This window comes from Trichosurus vulpecula, chromosome 5, assembly GCF_011100635.1.
Source record: "Trichosurus vulpecula isolate mTriVul1 chromosome 5, mTriVul1.pri, whole genome shotgun sequence".
In the NCBI taxonomy this organism is placed as follows: Eukaryota; Metazoa; Chordata; class Mammalia; order Diprotodontia; family Phalangeridae; genus Trichosurus; species Trichosurus vulpecula.
Genome location: NC_050577.1, coordinates 41,190,637 through 41,209,941, shown reverse-complemented (window position 1 = coordinate 41,209,941; position 19,305 = coordinate 41,190,637). Strand labels below are relative to the sequence as shown.

General features: G+C 41.1%; 1 protein-coding gene across 2 annotated transcripts in view; it reads right to left on the bottom strand.

The window, feature by feature from the left end:
* ACP3 (acid phosphatase 3) overlaps positions 1–19,305 on the bottom strand; it is a 53,437-nt gene that overhangs the window by 12,775 nt on the left and 21,357 nt on the right. For both annotated transcript variants that reach the window (XM_036761081.1, XM_036761082.1), the window contains exons 4-9: positions 15,574–15,726; positions 9,503–9,604; positions 7,425–7,517; positions 4,809–4,941; positions 1,829–1,911; positions 394–497 (exon numbers count right to left, since the gene is read on the bottom strand). In XM_036761081.1, coding sequence (XP_036616976.1) covers positions 394–497; positions 1,829–1,911; positions 4,809–4,941; positions 7,425–7,517; positions 9,503–9,604; positions 15,574–15,726 — 668 coding nt within the window. The remainder of the gene's footprint in view (positions 1–393; positions 498–1,828; positions 1,912–4,808; positions 4,942–7,424; positions 7,518–9,502; positions 9,605–15,573; positions 15,727–19,305) is intronic.

Genomic DNA, 19,305 nt, shown 5'->3' with positions numbered 1-19,305 from the left:
GGAGTGCTTTAAGAATCATGGCTGGTGGAAAGTCATGGTTTCATATGGACTCCTCTTTTTGTATTATGCTGTATGTATGGAAATACTCTGGGTTTGGGGTTTTTTTGCATTTAAGTTCAGAACAAAAATGAAAGTTTTTTAAAAGTTGTAATGGATGGATTAACATACTATGTTTTTCTTCTTCTACAACTTTAGGTTACCATTGATTTTGATTTTGGAAAGTTTTTATATATTTTTTTTCCAATTACATGTAAAAACAATTCTTAACATTCAGTTTTTTTAAATTTTGAGTTCCAAATTCCCTCCTTCCTTCCTCCCTCCCCACCCCCCGAAAAGGCAAGCAATTTGATATAATAGTGATTTTGATTTTGCAAAGGATTCAGAAATACTCACCCATTTTCAAGGTATAGTTCCATTATGTGGCAGGCAGCATAAGGAGGGAATTTTCCATTAAAAACATCGAGTCCTATCTGCAGGGCACCAATAGTAGTGTCATGCTGAAAGAAAGAAAAGACACTTTCCAGGCTTACCTGTGGTTTACCCTTTTCGATTAGCTTAATGACTAATAATAAAGTTTTTGGGGACCCATGGATGTGACACAACTACAGGGTAATAACATTTTTGAATGGTCTTGTGCCACCTGAGGCACGAATTTGGAGATAAAATTTCTTGAGAAACTTGGGGATAAAATTCCATAAGAATTAGAGAGGGTTACTTATATAATTATTGAAGTAGAGGAAAGTATATTTCAGAGTGCTTAGAAATTATTAGTTTGTTTTCATGTACTTCTGGGATTTAGAACAATATCCCATTCATTTTTTTAATGAACAAATGTAGAAAAGGGTAGGTAAGTGACCTATTAAAGATCACACAAAACTAGAAATAGATTGCATATTAAAACCCCAAAGACCTAGCTTTATATTCCCGTGTTCACTGCCCTGTGGTAGACTGATATCACCCCTTCCCTTACTTCCTTTTGGTTCATTGATTCCATTGGTATGGGGAACTCTGAGTGTGGAGTCTCCCTCTACTGTTACAAATCTGGTAACTCATCTATATCGTATGATCTTAGAGAATTGCCGGGGTCATTTGAGAAGTTAAGTGACTTTCTCATGATCACACGGTATAAGAGATGGGATTTAAACCTAGGTCTTCCTTCTCTAGCCCCCATGCCCTTCTTCCCAATCCGAGGAAATGATTTTGTAGTTACTTTTCTCCTTACACATTGTTTCCCTCTAACAGGAATGTGAGGCGCCATTTTTGCCTTTCTGTCCTCAGGGCCTAGTCAAGTCAAGTTGATAAGCATTTTTAAGTGCCTACTACTATGCGGCAGATACCGCAGGTTACAAAAGAAGGCACAAGTCCCTGCTCTGCAGTAGCTCATCATCTAAAAGGGGAGACAACATGCAAACGACGATGTACAAACAAGACATATATAGGATAAACTGGAGGCAGTCAATGGAGGAAAGCACTAGCATTAAGGGGAATTGGGAAAGACTTCTTGTAGAGGAGGTGGGATTTTTGCTAAGACTTGAAGGGAGTCAGCAGAGTGCTTGACACACAGTAGGCGATTAATAAATGTATGTTGAAATGTTGAGCGAAATGAATGAATATCCCAGGCTGTCTTTCACTTATAAACTAAAACTCGTAAAGTGTTTACAGAGATTAAACTGTTTCAGTCCCATCAGGGACATCCCTATAGTTGGGCATCTGTACAGTCCACACCTTTGGACTCCACTTGCTATGGAAAACTTTCTATTTAGGAGATAAAGTTGTCTTCTTTTGGATCTTACTTCTGCCTCAACTCAGAGAAAACCAACATACTTACCGCAGAATAGATGACGAGTTTTTTCTCATTAGATTTGTTGGCTACATTCTCGAAATGATCGACAATGTCTTTCACCAGAACACCTTAAGAAAGAATTACAAAATGGTGGGGATGAATCAAACATCTGGTTAGAGCTAAATGCCCAGTTCACAATTAGGTTATTGTGTGACGGCTCCAGCGGGGGAGGCGGAGAGTTGTTTTAACACCCAAAGTAGGAGACCGCTGAATTTAAGAGATGCTGTAAGCAGCTTTTAGGATCATCTGGGACTGTTTTTGATGCCATTTTTTCTGAAGTGAAGGCTTACAAAATGGGATGCCGGATGCCTGTCTGCCTCTCCATACTTTATCCCTTTTTTCCATGCTTGCATATATTCATATTCTAATAAGCTGCTTTGGGATTCAGATGTAATGTCGACTTTTCAGATGACTTTCAGGATTTAATTACGTCTGGTTATTGTAATTCTTTCTATTCTCATGGTCCTTAATGGTGTGGTAGAAAGAAGAGGGAAGAGATCTCAGGTTGGAGTCTGATGCTCTGACTACCTCACCATAGATCCTTGGGTAAGGCTCGGCTTCTCATGGCTATAGTTTTCTCTTTGGAAAAAGGAAGACTTTGGACTAATTGACCTCTAAGGTCCTTTTTGGGTCTTCAGTTTAGTGATTCTAATACACAGGGGTGTGCTGGAGCCACTCCTACCTGCCTTGTGAGAGCTGATTGTTAAATTTTCACTGTGATCATTTATACCATAGATATGAGCAATACTATAAATTAGGACTTGACTTATTATTTTGTTGATTAACTAGACTTAATCAAGTGAAGGAGAAAATGTTAATAATGTAGGTTTCAACTTAAAAGTGTATCATGGCACTTTTTTTTTTTTTGAGAGCCAGTGGCTAACCACTGCAAACATGCTGTCTACCAGGTAAGCCAGATGGCACCATGGATAGAGCACTGGGCCTCGGAATCAGATACTTCCTAGTTGTGAGATCCTGGGCAAGTCACTTAACCTCTGTTTGCCTCAGTTTTCTTACTTGTAAAATGGGGATAGCAACAGCACCTGACCTCACAGGGTTGTTGTGATGATCAGATGACAAAATATTTGTAAAGTGCTTTGTAGCCCAGGGTCTGGCATATAGTAGGTGCTTAATAAATGTTTATTCCTTCCTTCCCCTCCCTGACATCCGTCCATTAAGGTGAACAAGGTGGTCTGGCTCCTGTGTGAGAAGTCATAGTCCTCTTGGTCCTTTTCTCACCTGTGTCCCTGTGAAGAACTCTGTGTGTTGTCACTGCAACTCCTGTTTTCAGGATCCGGCTTTTTGGAGGGACATGCACAGACACAAAAGGGAAGCTACTCAGGCCATCACACACACTAGAAACACTGACATGCCCTGCTGTGAAGAGCTCTCCCCCGACTTCCCTGGTTCTCCCTCTGTCTGAGACAGTGAACTCTAGAGCCTCAGTGAGAGAGCCAGGGCTCCTGTTTATGGGCATGTGCTGCTCACAGCCACCTCCAAATGAGAGAGAGAGGCAGGGGCTGAGCTCATTAGCAACGCGGGCAGCAGCTGCTGCCTGCCTGCTCCTGAAGGCCACTTGCTCCTGCTCTGGAGTGGGCTAAGCAGGCACTGTTTGGTGGAGTCAGTGAATGCAGTGGTGTGGAACAGCCTTGATCCTTGCATTCTCTTCCGTTTCCTAATAGAGTAATGAGTGTATCTGCTGGGCTGCTTTATGCCCTGAGGTTATAGCTATGTGGCAGAAATATAGGACATAACAATGCTAATTGACCTTGAAGGCTGCCAAGTGCCCTTTGCACATTATTCCACTGACTCTTATCACAACCCTATGAGGTGACCCACACAAATATTACTGGCCCCCTTTTCACAGACGAGGATGACTGTCAACTGCTCTCATTTACCCAAATCTAAAACTCCTGAGCTTCTCATTGGGATTGGTCCAGGCAAACTCCCATTAATGTCAGGTTCTTTCCCAGAGCTTCTAGAGCAGCAGGCCACTTGACTCATTTTTCCCTGGAAATGTGCAAAAACTAAAGGTCATTCCATAAACAACCAAGTTAATATTTACAAGCGCTCTGGCTTAGCCAGGATAGGCACTAAATTCACTGTTCAGAATTCTGAGGTGATTGCCATTTACAAGAGCATGACTAGGCTATGTCAATTAAAGCCCTATGTAATCTGACATACATGTGGATACACATGTATACGTATGTTGTTGAGTCACTTTTTTCAGTGTCTGACTCTTTGTGACCCAATTTGGAGTTTTCTGGGCAAAGATACTGGTTTTCCATTTCCTTCTCCAGCTCATTTTACAGATGAGGAAACTGAGGCAAACAGGGTGAAATGACTTGCCCAGAGTCACACAGCTAGTAAGTGTCTAAGGATAGAGTTGAGGTCAGGTCCTCCTTACTCTAAATGAGACCTGCGCAACTTGGCAGCCAAAGGCCAAAATTAAAATGGGCTAAACTTTGGGCCGCAGATAGGTTTTTAGCGGCTCACTTTCTAAGTAAAGGTAAAATTAATGATTACACTGTTTTGCAAATAAACCATAGTTGAAAAAAAGGGAAATTTCAATTAATATCAATTAATTACACTTATTACTTAAGATTTTTATTTTTCATGAAATCGCTTCTCTCAGACTACAGACAGATAGATGAAGGTTGGTTGCTGCAGGTCATGTGACCAACAGGAGCGAGTGCTTGGTGGCAACCCACCCACCAAATTACAGGATGGGCATAGTAATGACTAGCAGAAGGCAGTTTAAGCAGGGTGAGGACAAAGCACTCATTATATCTTTACTTTCTTTTACATCCTCTACATTTTTCATGGGCTGCCTGAAATCCTTTGGCAGGCTGAAGTGGACTGTGTGCAGGCCTACTCTAGACCCAGTGCTCTATCCCCTGCGCCACCTATCTGCCCTTGTATATGTACACACACAAGTGTGTCTGTCTGTGTTTTAGCAGCATACCTCCCAGAAGTCGAGTTTTTTCTTTCTGCTTATATACTGCAAAGGTTGACAAGAGAGATAACTTGGACAGCTCCTCCAACTTTGCTATTGTGTCTGTGGTGGCCCAGGGGGGTAGAGTAAAATTGTGAATTCTCTGCAATAAAGGAGAAAACAGAAAATGAATAGTTCTTTTTTTTTTCCCTTCTGACTGGCCTGCTTATTTGTTGTCAATCTATTTTCCCTAATCATCTCAGAAATGCTACTGTGTTCAGACCTCACTGGTCTTGGTGTACAAAATATAAGAAGTGAGCTCCTTCTAGGAACAGCTCACATTCTGATAAGCAGCTGTAAAAATCACCCAAGGAGACCCACACTGAGGTTGACTTCTCTCCTCCTTTGTGTGTGGCCAGGGCTTTTGACTTAAAATTCTCAGTGGCAAATGGGAATTTACAATACAATGAAGTCGGGAATATTAGGATAAGAATCGACCCAACCTGGAGGAGGTTTAGGAACCTCCCTCTTCAGTTAAGAGGAAAGGCAAATGCATTGGCAGAGAAATTCCAACAGAAGAAAATGAATTAAATGACTTAAAAACAATGCAAAACACCTTTGTGGCCTGAAAGGTGAGAAAGTAAAGGGATGATGCTCTGAAGCCTTTGGCAATATGTCTTTTAAAGTTTTCTTAAAATGAGGCTGACTGGCTGCCAAGGGAAAAAGCTTCAACTTCCAAAGTAAAGCAGGTAGAGATCCCATGCTAGGATTACCCTCTAGTAAGAGAAGACCTCCAATTCCCCAAGAAGCAAAAGCACAATTGAATTGCTAAAAGTGGAGATCAAGGCCCAGTGAAAAGCAAAGACCAGAAAAGCAGTGCAAAAGAGACCGGGGAAAGAGAGCCAGGCTAAGTCCCCATGTGGCTGAATGGCCCCAGGAAAATGGAAATTAACAAGAAGATCTCAGTGGGGGGCCAAGGGAGTATAAGGAAATGAGCAGAAAATGAGAGTCTTAAACTTTTCCATGGAAGAATCTTTTACAGAAGTAAGTGGTCGGATATATTTGGTGAAGGAGATGGTAACGATAAGGAGAAATAGAAACATGACACACATCTGAGCCAAGCAACTCTATCCAAGGAAGACAAACTGTCATTTGTCACTAGGGCACGGCTCTATACTCCCAGATCGCAGGATCTAGATCTGGGAGGGACTTCAGTCAGTCAATCAATCAGGAAACATTTATGAAGTGCTAGACACTATATGCTAAGCACTGGGGATATACAAAGAGGCAAAAGGCAGTCCCTCCCATTGAGGAGACAATATGCAAACAATATACACAAAGCAAGCTATATGTGAGATAAGTTAGAAATAATTAACAGAGGGAAGGCACTGGAATTAGATCATCTAGGACAACCTCATTTTACAGATGAGAAGACTGAGGCCCAGAGAGGCAGCAGTGCTGGAATCTGAACCCAGACCCTCTGACATCAAACGCAGGGACCATTCTTATAACCCCATCCTGACTAGCGATATTCTATGCTTGTGATAATTTCAAATGAGAAGCAAAAATGAATAGTGGAAGGCAACATTTACCCACAAGACATCTCAAAGATGTTTTCCAATTATAAGGAATGTAGGCAGTCCTCCAACTACAGCTTACCCAACATACCTCTCCTCAGACTGTACTCCCTAGGGTAGGGGTGGGGAACCTCCCTTTTGGCCCGAATTTGAGGACCTAGACGTTCCCCACCCTTGCCCTAGGGCCTTACCTTAGTTCTGTAGAATCACCAGTTTCCTTTAAAGCTTCAAATCTACTACACATATGTAGAAGCCTTTCCCTCTAGAGGCCAGTGACCTTTCACCAAAATTACCTTGAATATATTTTATATACATTTATATGTGTGTAGGTTATTTCTCCCAATAGATTGGAAGCTCCTTGAGGGTAGGACCTTTTATTTTTATCTTTACATCTCTAGTACTTAGCATGTGGCCAGACAAATAGGAGGAGTAAATCAATAAATGCTCCCTGATTGTCTCATTCATTGAATGAACTTGGTGGAAAACAGGCACTCATCATATTATCCCCCTCTCCTGGCTGGGAGGTAGAACACAGTGACTCAGAAATGATACACAAGAAGGCTGACAGAAATACCTCACCAACTGAAGAGAACATCATCTCAAAAAATCAGTAACAACGAGTATTTGACCTTCATAGGAAAATGTTTGGAGAAGCTCTCGCTGATAAGTCAATGCTGATACATGTGGCCTACATTTTCTTGCTTCCTTCTATCTATAAAATTCAAGTCATTTGTAGAAAGTAGAAAGGCATTTCTTTTTTAATTAAAACACATACCAAAGCCCAGTATTCTCGAGTAAGTGAAAAATCACCGAATGGCAGAAGATGGACAAAAAGCAATTTTGCCTGCCATCTTCTAGAGGGTAAGAATATTAATAACAAGAGAGAAAAAGGAAGATGGGAGGATTTTCAATAATAATAGGAGTCCTAACTTATGTTCTACTGTTAAAGGAAGTAAGAGCAATGCATGTAGAAAGGAAAAGAATAGAGGCTATGTTATACAAGTCTAAATATGCATATTTCAAAGCATCAGATTGTAGGAGGTTAGTCTTTTTTTTGTTGTTGTTGTACCTCACAAAATAAAGGATCATAGATTTTAGTCCAGATTCCGCTAAGGTCCTTGCTTTGGAGTCCTGAAAGCTTTGGTAAAGTATTTATAAAATCCTGAAAAACATACAAATCGACACAAAGAAAAATGACGGTGAATTAGTTATTTGTCAGGAAAGCACATTGGGTGATATTGACTATGATGACTTTAATAAGATGAGCCTACAGAATTGTGCAGACAAGATTCATTTTTGTAACCTGGCAGGTATAGGGGCAGCCTGCTGTAGTGGACAGAATGGTGGTCTTGGAGTCAGGAAGACCTGGGTTCAGATCCTGCATCAGATATTTATTAGTGATCTGGTCTTGGGTCAAGTCATTTCATCTTGATGTCATGGAACTGTGGGCTTTAGGAGGATAAGGGATCTTAGATATCTTCTAGTCTGGCTGCCTCATTTTGTAGATCAAACCGAGACCCAGAGAGGTTGTAACTTGTCTAAGGTTGCACAGCTAGTTAGTAAAATACTGATATTTATATAGTGCTTTGAGGTTTGTGAAGGTCTTTATAGATACATACAATCTCATCTGATCCTCACAACTACCCTGCAAGGTGGGTGCTATTATTATCTGCACTTTATAGATGAGGAAACTGAGGCCTGAGGAGGTTAAGTGACTTGCCCAGAGTCACTCAGTTATTACGAATGAGAGACTGGAATCAAACCAGGTCTTCTGACTCTAGGTCAAATGGTCTATCTCCTAAGCAACACTGCCTCCAAAGTAACTAAGCCAGCGTTTGAACCAACTTCATTTGATCCCCAATTGCATGATCTTTCCACTGTACTATGAGGCACTGCAGACAACCAGCTAGGAGTTCTCTACTGTCACAGAGGAGGGAGAATTACCTGCACGGATGATGGCACAGTTTCTTCAGCTGTTCTGGGATTCTTAAAGTATAAATGCAAACATGCATCTGGGGGAAGGCTGGCTCTCCCTCCTTGGCCTATGTTACTGTCAGGTTTGATGCGGTGCTATAGGGACTAGGTGATTTGTATAACATGGGAGGACATACCCTAAATTATCCTTAGTCCCAAGTGAGAAAATCATTCTAGACTCCAGACTGCCCAAAGGACAAGGAAGTAGTTTGGATTCACTATCCAAGGGTACAACTTTTCTTATGGAAAATTAGCATTCTAACACTGAGGGAGGGGAACAGAGTTGTGGCTCTCCTCGTCTCAGGGGAGAGCAGAATCAACTATGGATTCTGAGGACAGTGAATGTAGGCAGAAGGGCAGCCACTGTGAGAGCTTGGGAAGGGGGTAGTTCGGTGGTGGGAGCCTCAGCTCATGACAAACAGTCTTGAGCTAAACCTGGAAAAGTAGCATGGTGGGAATAGGAGGAAAACATGAATGTGTATTTTGTATCTTGTAAGGTTTCCAAATATAACTTGGAGAGAAGCTGGAATAAGTGTGATCGCATAATCCTGTGACTGGAATATAGAATCTTTATCCAAGTAGTTGGCTTGTGGAACTCTCCCCACAACCTGATCACAGGATATAGGATTCATAAAATGGAAAGATAATAATGAGTTTTGCTTTATGTACAAAGGTACATACACCCACCCATGGTCTCAGTAAGGCTTATATCTTGGATTGTATTTTCTAGATATGTTTACATGGAATCATGTGCATACCTTAATAATAACATGAGATGGACATTTAGAGATCACCTTAAAGTTTTCAAAGCACTTTAAGGGAATTGCCTCCTTTGCAAACCACTCCAGTATCTTTGCGAAGAAAACCCCAAATAGGGTCATGAAGAGTTGGACACAACTGAAACAACAACAACTCACTGGCTCTAAGTAGGTCCATTTTTTAAGAGGGCAGATTAGATTTGGGGGGTATAGTCTGTGGTTGTGGCATGGTATCAAGCTAGCTGGACAAATAGTGATGGAAATTGTGACTCTGACCTCATCAGTTGTTTTAAGTCCCAAATATTCATAGTCAAACCCAAGGGGTGGGGTTGAGGAGGGCCCTATCCTATCCCCAGCCTGAGCCCATTATATACAACATATAGAATAGTAAAACCAAATTCTTTTTTTTTTTAACCTTATATGGAGACACCAAGTTTTGATATTCCTTTGACATCAAAGTTTCTTCCTGAAGCTTTTCAAGTCGAGGGCATTTTATATTATTAGGAAGGTACAGCAACTGAAAGAAGAGGAACCAAAAGAAATCCATTAGACAGAAATATCGGGACAAATTCCATTTCTAATCTATAAAGTTACATAGAAATACTAGAAAAGAAAAGGTATAGTCACATTTCAAACTTCAGGTAGGGAAACTGACATGAAGAAAAAACCCTAACATTTAATTGAATTGAACCTTTGAAATTAGATTTTTTTTTTTAAAAGGATCAATGTATGTGAGAGTCTTAAACAGAGAGATGGGGAGAGAATAAGGCCGGACAATATCTCATTCTTCTCAGGAAGAGATGAAAGGCCTGTGATGAAATACTTTTTCACTTCCTATTTCTTTAACTGAAATGTGACCTAAATAATTTTATCCCCTTTTCTCTCATTTCCAACACAGATTCTATGTATAGCCAGTCTCTCCCACTCCCATATTTCACATAGGTCAGAAATTCACATAGGTAGCATTTTAACCACTGGTATAGGGCAGCTAGGTGGCATCATAGTACATACAGTGCCAGGCCTGGAGTCAGGAAGACTCATTTTCTTGAATTCAAACCCAGCCTTAGATACTTACTCAGACCCTGGGTTAGTCACTTAACCCTGTTTGCCTCAATTCCTCATCTGTAAAATGAGCTGTAGAAGGAAATGGCATGCCACTCTTGTATCTGTGCCAAGAAAACCCCAAATGGGGTCGCAAAGAGTTGGATGTGACTAAAAAATGACTGAACAATACACTCATCTGGGTTCAAATCCTGCCTCCAACATTCACCCTCATGTGGCTTTGGGCAAGTCACTCAGCATCAACTAGACCTCATTCTCCTCATCTGCAAAATGCAGGGGGTGGTCCAGATGACCTGTAAGGTCCCCCTTCCTGCTCTAGATCTAGGAGCCTGTGATCAGGAACCTTAAAAGAGGTCAACCAGTTGGTCTTCTTCTCTTCATCCTTCCCTGGCTAATTATGGTGGAATGACTAAGCCATGGTGATAGATGAAAAGCACTGTGTGGAGAGTAATTGTTAGATGCTTCCCAGCTAATGGTATCTATGTGCTCTATGTCAACCTCGAGCTGTTTTCTGTCTGTTTCTTGTACATGTGCTGAAGCCAGAGCTGCAGTGAGTTCAGAGGAATGAAACATTACTTTCTGCAGTGTGGCAGCTCTGCAGTCACACGTGAATGCTTCTCTCAGGGGATTTTGGGACTGGATATTTCTTAATAAAGACAGAGGAAATCTGAAGATGTCTATTCTCTTAATAACAAAAGCTTTCTCTACCATGATTTGCCATAAAAGCTTGGTGGCCAACAAAAGAGAATCATTTACAGGTTTACAGCTCATTTGTACTCTGGTCGATTCTGTTATCACCTGTTTTGAAGGTTGCCTGTGTTGAGGATTCTCCGTATGGAAGTGTTCACCTGTAGTCCCGATTGCCTTCTATTGCCTGGTTCCATAATTGCAGGCATTCTAAAACATTAGCAATGAGATCAGAGAATCATAGAATTTCACAGTTGGGAGAGACTTCTAGGTCAGTCTGTTCAGACTGGGATGGAGGCTGGAACTGAGACCCTGCTTCACTCCCAGGGTCAGAGCTGCTGGCTTCTGGATTTGGTCCTTGTCCAATACACAGCTAATGGCTCCCAGCTGCTCCTTTTCACCCCTTCCCTAGGTCAGATCAACTTCTCAATCTGAATCTGTGACCTGGAATGAGGTAATGAGCAACAGAGCTGCCCATTGGCCCCTGTTCTCTTCACTGAACAAAGGCACCTCCTTGTGGGTTTGGGACTTCTTGTCCTGGTGCACAGTGGTGGACACATCCTCATTCAGAACCAGCACTGGAAGTCTCTCCATACTGTGCTCCTGGCTAGACCCTGTTCCCAGTGTCCAAAGGCCTCACTGCCTGTCTCCCTATGATGACCTGGACTGGCAGTGATTTTTTCCCTTGGATTTCCCAATCAGGACTTGGTGTGGGCATTTTTGAGGTCTCTGTGGAGTTCTAGTGGAGAGCTCAGCTGTCCTCCTTCAGGCTTCTCCCCCACATTGGCTGATCTGTCTGGTGTCATTTAATAAGAACACTCCACCTGCATAATCTCTTCCCACAGTTCCTGAAATTCTAACATTTAGACCATCAGTTGGGTTAGAAACTTCTGTCCCCTCCCCTCTTACCTCTCTCCAAATACTCTTAGAAAGGCTAAGGGAATATCAGCTGTTCACAACCAAGTGTGAATTAGTTGAACCCAATTACTTTCTTCCTCAATATCTACTGAGAACCTCAAACTCAAACTATGGGAATTCTGGTGGGAGATTAGGGAAGAAGGGAGAAGTGATTCTGAAGCATAGGATCACCAGAAGAGGCTAGACTGAAGCAGAGGAGATTTGGGCAGCTGGAGTTAGTAAACACTGAGTAAAGGGAAAATATGGAAGAGAAGACTAGGAGGGAGGAAGAAGAGGCCAAGTAAAGAGTACATAATTTGGCCCCCAACAAAATTTGCCAGCTTTCCTATGTTGTCTAGGGTTAGCTTTATCTGGAAATTTATATCTGTAGCAACAATGTTGCTAGCAGCTGTTGTGGGGGGGTGAAAGACCAATAATACCAGCACACAGAAGGGCTGCTAGCACAAGTTCTTTGATCTGCTTTTCTAAGGAAAGCAACTTTAAGGGGTTAACAATCTCACTTTAATTAAACATACATATACTATTCACTTAGTTCAAGAGGAAAGCCAGCACCCTAAACTTCAGAGAGAAATTACAAGCATACATTACATAAACAGAGCAAACACACAGAAATCAACAGACAGGCTTCTATCTGTCTGACCAGGGAATTACATGGTTACCAGAGAGAGAGATACCAACATCTGGGACATCTGGGTTTTCAAAGTGAGGTGGGGGGGGGGGTTGGAGGTGAAGGGGTGCGGGAGGCGGCTCCAACAGCTACCCAAAGTCTCTCTGGCCAAATCACCAATACTCTTCCGATGATTGTGCCCCCAAAGGCAAAACACCAACCTCAGAGCTCTTATACCTGGTTCAGGGCCCTGAGGGCTCAGAGTCTACTTAGCAAAAAGGTGTGGGGCCTGAAGCCTCATACCTAGTTAGTGAAAGGGTGTGGGCCTGCCTCTAATCAGGCCTCCCTTTGTTGGCCCCACCTAAGGCCTATTCAATGGGTGGGAAAGATCTTTAACTTAGAGATTGGCCTTACAATATATTGAAACATCCTCTGCATGTAGAGACTGAGTCAAAAACATAACCTTGGAATTTCCACAGATCAGAAGTCACATGGGACCATTTTCTTTTCATTGAAGTTTCCATTTTCCTAGTTTCTGCTCCTCACCTCTTATATGAAATTGGTTAGCACGCTTTGTTGATATCACTTCTGCAGAATCACAGCTGCCCAGTGTTGGAAGAGACCTCAGAAACCAAACCTGGCCCTGAGCAAGAATCCACACTATAGTGTCTGTGACAGGTGGCCATCCAGCTTTGGCTTGAAAACCATCCATGAGGAGGAACCCATCACTTCTTGAAGTAGTCAATTCTGCTTTGGGCTGGTTCTGATTGTTAGGAAATCATTTCTTAAATTAAGCCTAAATCGACCTCTTTGCAAATACTTCCCTTTGCTCCTAGTTCTGCCCTCCAGGGCAATTCCTCTTCCACATAACAGCCCTTCATTACAACCGCCCTGAGTCTTCTCTGTGCTAAAGACCCTCAGTCTTTTCCTCATAGTCCCTTTTACTACTCTGGTTAATCTCCCTCTAGACAGTCTCCATATTATGAAGGTCCTTCTTTTGACAGGTTGTGTCTAGAACTGGCTATGTGTGGTCAGACTAGGGTAGAGAGCCTAGTGGAACTATCACTTTCTTTTAGGATAATATGCTCTTCTTACATCTATCATCTCCTAAAGATCCTCATTACCACTTACTTTGACTGTTACAATAGCTTCTGAATAGGACTTCCACCTTGACTCTCTCCCTCTCCTCTCCTTCCTTTATACCACTGTCAGATTAATCATATTCCTACATAGATATGAGGATATGATGCCTCTGCTCAGAGACTTTCGATGATTCCCTATTGGCCATTAAATAAAGTTCACACTTTTTGCCCAGCCTTTAGGGACCTTAATAATTGGCAGTATTCAGCTCTCTATACTTACATAACCCATGTGTCATTACCAAGACTCTGAGCTCCTATGGACTAGGTTCAATCTTAGGGATTTCTGTCTAAAAATCTCCTTAGCTCTCACCCAGTGTTTCTCCTGGGAATTGTCGGGATTTGTCTAATGTCTAACTGACCACATAAAAAAAATGGGACCTCAACTCCAGTGCAGCCATTCAGGCTAAGAAGACATTAAACACAGGTCAGGATTTAGTTAAGTCCACAAAACAATGCCGGAGACTTAAACATAAGCCATTAAACGTTAGGGACACCTCTCCTTCCCCCTCTGATGAATTCATGCCTTCCCTAAAGATCAATATGGGGCTCCAGACTTATGGTGTTATTCTAAATGAGGTGCCCTGCAAGGAGCAAGGACTTGGGGTTGTTAGAAAGTTGTCAGCTATCCTCATATTGAGCCCTGCCTTTCCTAGGGTCTTATATAGTCACTCCAGAGTTACAGGAAGACCCAGTAGGGCCATTAGACAGTCACATCCCTATTCTGGGGAGTACTCTTTACAATATACATTACTCACAGTACCACAGTAAGGTCCAGGCTTGCTCTTCTTACTTATGGCTCTTGGCTTTGTTGCTCCTTGGTTTCAGCTTTCTTAACCCTTGGTTTGAATTAGGTCTTTGCCATGTCCAGGAATTCCTCTGCCCGGTCCAGGAACTTCTTCAGCTGGTTCAGAAAATCCTTTCATTTTGTTGCTGCCAATACACTGCTGTTGGGCTGTGTACCTGCAGCTCCCACTGGCCCAAGGACTCTTCTCCATTCTACTGCTGCCTCCAGCTGCGGCCCTGCTCAAGACTGAATTATTCCTGAGAGGGGAGTCCGTGTCTGTGTGCAGCTCCTTTCTCTGCATTGTCCAGCCTTTTCCACTTTCTAGCCCTCCAGCCCTGGACAGTGCATGGGGCCCCTTTTTAAAAGCCAAGCCCAACGACGCAGTTCACATACTAGTCATGAACTTCATGACCGAGGTGGTGGGAGTGGAGCAACAGGCACCAAGAACAGAGGAAATCCACCTCATGTCCAAGAGCTGACCCCATTCCAGAAATGTCATATTTTGTCCAGGAGAAAGTAGAGGGAGGAGGAGCTCCTCTTGGGACAGACCTGGTAACATTTTCTCTACTCATCTCGTACTACTCCCTATCACGTGGCAGCTAAGTGGCGCCATAGTGCATAGACTCATCTTCATGAGTTCAAATCTGGCCTCAGACACTTCCTAGATGTTTGACCCTGGGCAGGTCACTTAACCCTGTTTGCCTCAATTTCTTCATCTATAAAATGGCAAACCACTCCAATATCTTTGCCAAGAAAACCCCAAATGGGGTCCTGAAGAGTTGAACACAACTGAACAATACCACCTCCCTATCATTCACTTTATGCTCTCTGATCCACTGCTTGCTGAGCTCTGCACGCAATCTACCCTTTCCAACCTTCAGTCCTCTACATAGGATGTCCTCTTACCCTCTTCACCTACTGAATTGATATTCAGCCTTGGAAGCCCAGTTCAGATGCTAACTCCTTCATTGATTCTCCCTGCAAGTCACGATCTTTCTCTCCTCTAACCTCACATACCACTTTGTGCATACTCTCTGATCTAGCCCTTATCAGATATTATTCTGCATACACTAGACTGTAAACTGCATGAAGGCAGGGATTATGGCATAAATAAAATTCATTTCTTCTTTAGCATGCAGCACAGGTCCAAACACAGTAAGCACTCAGTCAGTTTTCTTCTGAATTTTTAAAATGACTTAAAATTAACGAGTCGTTTGTCCTGGCTCCTTCAGATTTCTCTGTAATCCCCAGCTGATAGATACTTCCAGCTCTCCAGTCATACCGACCTGATCTTGAGAAGTTGGTACTGTATGAACTGGAATCGGCTGCCAGAGGATTTTAGGGTTCCAAATACTCGAGCCCTCTGGTGGAAACAAGGCAGCCAGATTTGTCATGGCACTCATCAGGGTCCGGTCAACATCTGTGCTTCGGACATAAACCTAAAAGAGAGAAGAAACAAACCAAAATGATCCCTGTCCTTAGAACCAGTCATCGGTACAAGGTCTTTTCTCAACTGCCCCTATGACATGTAGTACCCAAGAAAGAACAAAGTAGAGACCAATTTATGGGAACTGTGGGTTTTCTAAGGAACTAACAGGGCCTTAGGAGAAAGGCCAGACATGCCCACACAGGAAGTTTACACAAGGGTGGGACATCCTCAATTATGGGAATCATTTTGCTCTTTTACAAAAACAGGTAATAATACAAAAGTGCCTCACTTCATGACAGTCTTATTTATAAAAATGTGAATTTGTAGATAAATTAAGGAGTGATAGCTTGCATTACAAAAGACCCTCCCCATGGGAAGTTTTAATTAGTTTTTTTTCCTCTTTCTTTCTAGTCTCTTTACACTTTATTGTTTGCCATCCTTTCTACACTGCAGCTCAAAAGGACTCCTTTAAGTTCCTGAATATAACTTTCCCTTGTCCTGTCTTCTGGGCATAGCACTGGCTGACCCAGGTGCTCAGGATGCTGTGCCCCTCCCTTTACTTGCTGGCTTCCCCAACTCCCTTCAAGACTTAGCTCAAGTCTCATTTTCTGCAGGAGGCCTTTCTGGGGCCCCAACTAGCTGCTGGGGCCTTTCCCATTGACATGACCTCCCATCTGTTCTGTCTCTGTTTTGTATGGACCTGGTGTCATTTTCATGTTGTCTCCCTATTAGAATGCATGTTCCTCAAGGGCTAGGGATGTCTTCCCCATTCTTTATATTCCTAGGCCTTAGCACAGTGCCTGGAAGACACACAGCAAACCCATAATCAATGTTCAATGACTAAATGAATATTTGATCTTGACTTTAATTTAAGCAGTGGAGGGAACTCTTTCCACTGAGGAAGTTAGTCAGTCAACAAGTATTTGTGAAGCACCTATTATGTGCCAGGCATTGTTCTAGGCACTGGGGATACAAAGGCAGTGAAGAAAACAATCCTCACTTTTTTTTTTGTAAATTTTTTTATTTTAAACTTAAATACAAAATAAGAAAGGAAAAAAGAAACAAATTTAAATACAAAATAAGAAAAGAAAAAATAAACATTACCATGTACACAGCCTAACATAAAAGAGGATTCAAAATATAAAGCAATAAATTTCCATTTCAAGAAAGTCTATATAATAAATGCTACACACTGTGTTTAGAGCTATACATCTTTACTTCCTTGTAGATTTTATTTTGTTCTCTGCTGTGCACTTTTCACTTTGTTCTGTTTTTCCCCCTTCCTCCCCACCTCCCCTAAGAAGGCTACAATTAAGCATGGAGATACATACATACACATTTATATAAACATATTTATATATACACACACATATGTAGATATGTATATACACACATATATACATACGTACACATATGAACATACTTATACACAGATATCTATAATTATACACATATATACACATACACATTCATATGCATCTATGTAAGACCATTCTACAGGGTGTTCCTAAAGTCTGGGCACGTAGGAAAAATGCATATTTTCAGGAAATGAATGCAATTTTCAACATTTTATTTAATTGGAATATTAACAAATAACATCTTCAATATGATTTCTATCATTTGTGATGCAAAGGTTGATGTGCTTTGCAAGATTCATGTGAACTCAATGCAATAACTCCACATTGCTGTCAATTTTCCTATGCGTCCAGACTTTAGGGACACCCTGTATACTTGTATGTGCTCTGTTTGTCTGAAGGTGGATAACATTTCCCCTCATAAGTCAAAGTCTTTCCATATTTTTCTAAATCTACCAACTCATCATTTCTTACACCACAGCAATATTCTAACCTTATACTGTCTAGTTACTTTAAATAGTCTAAAACAATATTGATTAATATGGCTGACATATAGTGTAGTTTCCCTCTTTTGATTAAATGTATTTTAGCTTTAACTTTGTCTGAGATCATGATTAGTACCCCTGCGTTTTTCCCTAATATATACTTCTGATCTTTATTTTATGTTTATGAATATCTCTTATTTCCTATCCCTCCTGACTCCTCTACTTTACTTCTACCTTGCTCTCCTATTACTTAACCTACCCCACTCCAAGGACCCCTCCCTTATCCTCTTCCCTGCCCCCTTTCCCTTTGCCCTTTTGTTTCTAACTGAATTTAGAAGACTCTTATAGACTTCCAAATATATATGTTGTTCCCTCTTTATGCCATTACCATTAATCTAGACACCCTTCTATCCCTACCCTCATCTCATTCCCTCACCCTCTTATTTCTTTATAAATGTAGAAGACTTTTATTCCCTTCTAAATGTATAATATTGTTCTCTCTTTAACCCAGATCTGATGTGTTAGGTTTTCCCTCTAAAAATCCCATCCCTTCCTTATCCCCTTAGCCTTTTATTTCTTTCTAAATTTAGAAGAATTTAGATATGTATGTATTATTCCCTCTGTAAGCCATTCCTGATGAGAGTAGGATTCCAGAACCAGCCCTCCTCCTCCTCCATCTAATTCCTCTGTGTCAGTTCTTCCTCTCACACCTCATTTGTATACTCTTTTTACCTTTTCCTAAATAGCTTTACTTTTTAGAATCACATCCTACTTAGCTATACTCTAATCTTTCTTTTGAACTACCCAATTACTAATTACATTCCTAGATACAGTTAACATTTCTTCATATAAAAAGTAAACTGTCTGTCCTTATTGAGTCCCTTGTAATTAGTCTTTGATGTTTACCTTATATTTCTGTTGAATCTTGTATGTCAAATTTTCAGCTATTTTTTCAATAAAATTCTGAAAGTCTGGCAGTTCATTGAAGATCCTTTTTTTTTTCCATTCAGGATTATGCTTAGTTTTGCTGGGTATGATATTTTTGGCTGGAACCCCAGTTCTTTTGTTTTTCAATATATAGTGTTCCAAGACCTTCAGTCTTTTAGTGTCACCACTGCTAGATCTTGTGTGATTCTAACTGTGGCTCTGCCATATTTGAATTGTTTCTTCCTGTTTATCATAATATTTTCTCCTTGACCTGGAGGTTTTGGAATTTAGATATGATATTTATGTACACTTTCCTCATAGGATCTCTTTCAGGTGGTGATTGGTACATTTTGTCTATTTCTACTTTCTCCTCTTGTTCTAACACTTCAGGATGATTTTCTTTAATTATTTCTTGTATTATTGTATTAAGATTCTTTTTTCACTTGTAGCTTTCAGGTAGTCCAATTATTCTTATGTTTTCTCTTTCTGATTTCTCCTCCAGATCAGTTGCTTTTCTCATGAGATGTTGCACTTTCTTTTCTATTTTTAATTCTTTATATTTTGTTTTATTATTTCTTGGCCTCAAATAGCTTTGCTGGCTTTCCCTTAACCAATTCTAATTTTCAAGGAGTTGTTTTCTCTCTTAGAATTCCGGATCTCCTTTTCTAGTTGGTTAACTTTCTTTTCATAATCTTGTTTTTCTTGGATTGTTCTTTTTTAAAAAAATTCCTCAATCTCTCTGATCTTGTTTTTAAAGTCCTTTTAAAGTTCTTCCAGGAATTCTTTTTGGGCAGGTGACCATTTGACATTACTCTTTGGAGT